The 2937-nt window shown below is 41.5% G+C and overlaps 1 protein-coding gene across 1 annotated transcript; it reads left to right on the top strand.

Moving 5' to 3' along the window:
- Nucleotides 1–1419: 1419 nt before the first annotated feature.
- On the top strand, nucleotides 1420–2375 carry LOC110330163 (keratin-associated protein 26-1). Its single transcript, XM_021210121.1, has one exon. It carries the CDS (start codon nucleotides 1475–1477, stop codon nucleotides 2114–2116), a length of 642 nt encoding a protein of 213 aa, XP_021065780.1. The 5' UTR covers nucleotides 1420–1474; the 3' UTR covers nucleotides 2117–2375.
- Nucleotides 2376–2937: the final 562 nt, after the last annotated feature.

Here is a 2937-nt window from a genome sequence, read left to right as displayed (position 1 = left end):
TGTCAAAGAGTAATGGCTCCTACCTCATATTCTGAGCTCAATTTAGCACATGAGTATAAGACCTCAGAGTCTATATGGCTTTATCTTCACACATATCCCCCCTGGTAAAAGAAACCTGCATTGCTGCAGAGAAACCAATGCGCTAGTTCATATTTTCTACTCTCCTGGGCAGAGGGAGACTTGGTAAGTGTGGCCATGACCATTGAACATTAAAATAGAAGAAAGTGCTGGGATTTAAATTGAATTTCTAGCCAAAGGGAATGGAATTGAGATTTGAGAGATAATTTAAATTCCCATTAAAATAGCCGCTGGAGGTACTGGATATGCCTGTCTGTGAAAACTGCAGTGGATAGTGGAGACTGGACACTTCCATGTATTTAAGCCACATATGCAGAGACATAGGCATACAAGTTTTTCAATAGCCTTCCAAGTAATCAAACCTAGCGAAAGTTTGCATACATAATGTAACAATTTATACCAACCAAGGCAAGTAGTCCCTTTTGGAAATTGCGATCAGATATAGGAAATAAATACTGCCATGTTCATCATAAAAGGTTTTGTTCTTTTTACCTAGAATGATATATTTCAGTGGTGATATGAATGACATTGAAATATATGTTTGTTGGATTCATGATAAGTGCCATTTTGTCCATCCTTCTTTATGAATTTGCTCTTGTTCAGCCTGGAGTCGATCGTTTTAACTGAACGATATCTCATTACCTACATTCTAAACCATCACAGACAAAGCACAATCTCAAATGTCTGTTTATTCATCTATAGAATTTAATGTAGCAAGCACTTGTCTTCTGGATAAACATATTTTCCTGGGAAACCATTTTCTATTCAGATGTTGAAATAAAGGAAAACACACAGGAGTCTTTCCCAGGACAGCCTTTAAAATTCTTTTGATCATAAAAAGTTGTAAGATTTTATAATGCATACTTCTGCAAACCTCTTGATATATATATATATATATATATATATATATATATATATATATATATATATATATTCCCATTTTACAAAGAGAATGGAATTACTTCTCAGCTAGTTATGTGTAGTTTGCCACTATTCAAAGTAGTTTGCTTCAAATTTCAAAGACAATCCCAAGGGAGAATTCTAAGAAAAATATTTGTGCTCTGGTGACTAGAACTGTATTGAGTCCATAGCTTTACAAAGTGCCTGTTTGGGTTGGATAACTTTACCAGGGGCCCTATTAAAACCCAGACACACTGATTTATGGTTGTACTCGATCGATGCAAGGTATTTCAGGGATCATCCAGTTTTATGGGAGGCAGAAGCGCTACTTCCTGGGTATGAGAGAGTTCAGATGCAGCCTCAGACAACAAGGAAGATGAGTCTTAGAACTGCCACTCTCTGAGAATATATAAAGGGACAAGACGAATGAGGGTCAGACTCACACCCGACGTGCTCCCAGCTGCTCTTAGACCACTACCACTCTCTCAAGTTCGCTATGGCTAGCCGCAACAACTGCTCCGGCAACTGCAGCTCTGGATCGCTCAGAAATTCCTGCCACATCCCAGCCAGCTCCTCCGTTGCCCTCTGCTCTACAAACATGGGCTGTGGAGAGGTCTTCTGCGTCCCCAGCAGCTGTCAAGATCACACCTGGTTCATGGACAACTGCCCAGAGACCTTCGCAGAACCTCTCAGTGGACAGCCACCCAGCCGGGAAGCCAGCAACTTTGAAAACTCTTGTTGCTCTTCAGGATACTGTGTGCCCAGATCCTGCCAAGGAGCTGGCTATCTTCCTGTGTCTTCCTTCATCTCTGGCTCTTGCCTCCCAGCATCCTACAGGCCAGTGAGCTATGTATCTAACAGTTGCCGGCCAGTGAGTCCTTTCATGAACAACTGCCGTCCTGTAAGCTGTGTGTCTGGTGGGTACCGCCCACTCCCTTGTGTATCCAATAGCTGCCGACCCCTGGGTATTGTCACTTATGGATGCAGGCCTTCAGGTTGTGTGACCTATGGCCCTCAGACCATTCACATTGTGTCAAACAGCCTGAGACCTCTGCAGCCTACCTGCGGTGGTTGCCAACCAGCGATCCCTGTGTTTGGCACTTGTCGTCCTTCTTGCTCTGCACAAGGAGGCCAGTAGCCTCCTTGTTCCAGTGAAAGGCAATGATGAAGACTCAGGATAAAAATTGCAACTCTCTGGCTGTTTGCTTCTTTCTGAGTATCAACTGCGTTTTCTTGTTTGCACTGTCTATGTTAATGCAAACTGTTCCTTTCACACTGTGACTTGCTTTTATCTTTCCCTTGTTGTAAAAATCTCTGCTCCTATTGCTGCTAATGTTGCTTAGGCAGGAGAACTGTGTACCTGATATGATCCACACTATAATAAATGAGATCGATTCAGAATTAAGAATCTAGTGCATTGACTTTTCTTTCATGACTTCATTGTAACACAGGAACGAACCAGGGGATGTTCTTCTGTATATGCTACCTGATACCTGGGCAGTGGCTTGTTATTTAGGAGGATAATGGCTTCCGGGAGCAAACCATGACCTTTCTCAAATTTATGGTCCAAAGGAGAGCTCAACTCTAATCTCTTACCTCTAATTTCTATTGCACACACCTCCACCAGGCTATTCTCTAACTGCAAACCCCACAATAAGCTCCTGTGTAAGCCTAGGTTGCTTCCTTTGATCTGATCCCATAAGACATAAGTACTTTCTTTGATGTCATTGCTCTGCCTTCTTCTCTCAATTTATCCCCTTCTTCTTAGTATTGCAAGTACTGTATACTCACACTCTTGTCTGACATATGGTGTCCCATAAATGTATCCTTTTAAAATAATCATCACCATTTCATATATGCCATTATCAAGAACACTTTGACATTCTCCATCTGCTGGAAACATCACAACACAGTTCAAATTCATTAATTAACCTTAGACTTAAACAACTAAGAAACTAT

Source organism: Mus pahari, chromosome 12 (genome assembly GCF_900095145.1).
Source record: "Mus pahari chromosome 12, PAHARI_EIJ_v1.1, whole genome shotgun sequence".
Taxonomy (NCBI): Eukaryota; Metazoa; Chordata; class Mammalia; order Rodentia; family Muridae; genus Mus; species Mus pahari.
This window is presented reverse-complemented; position numbering and strand designations above follow the sequence as displayed.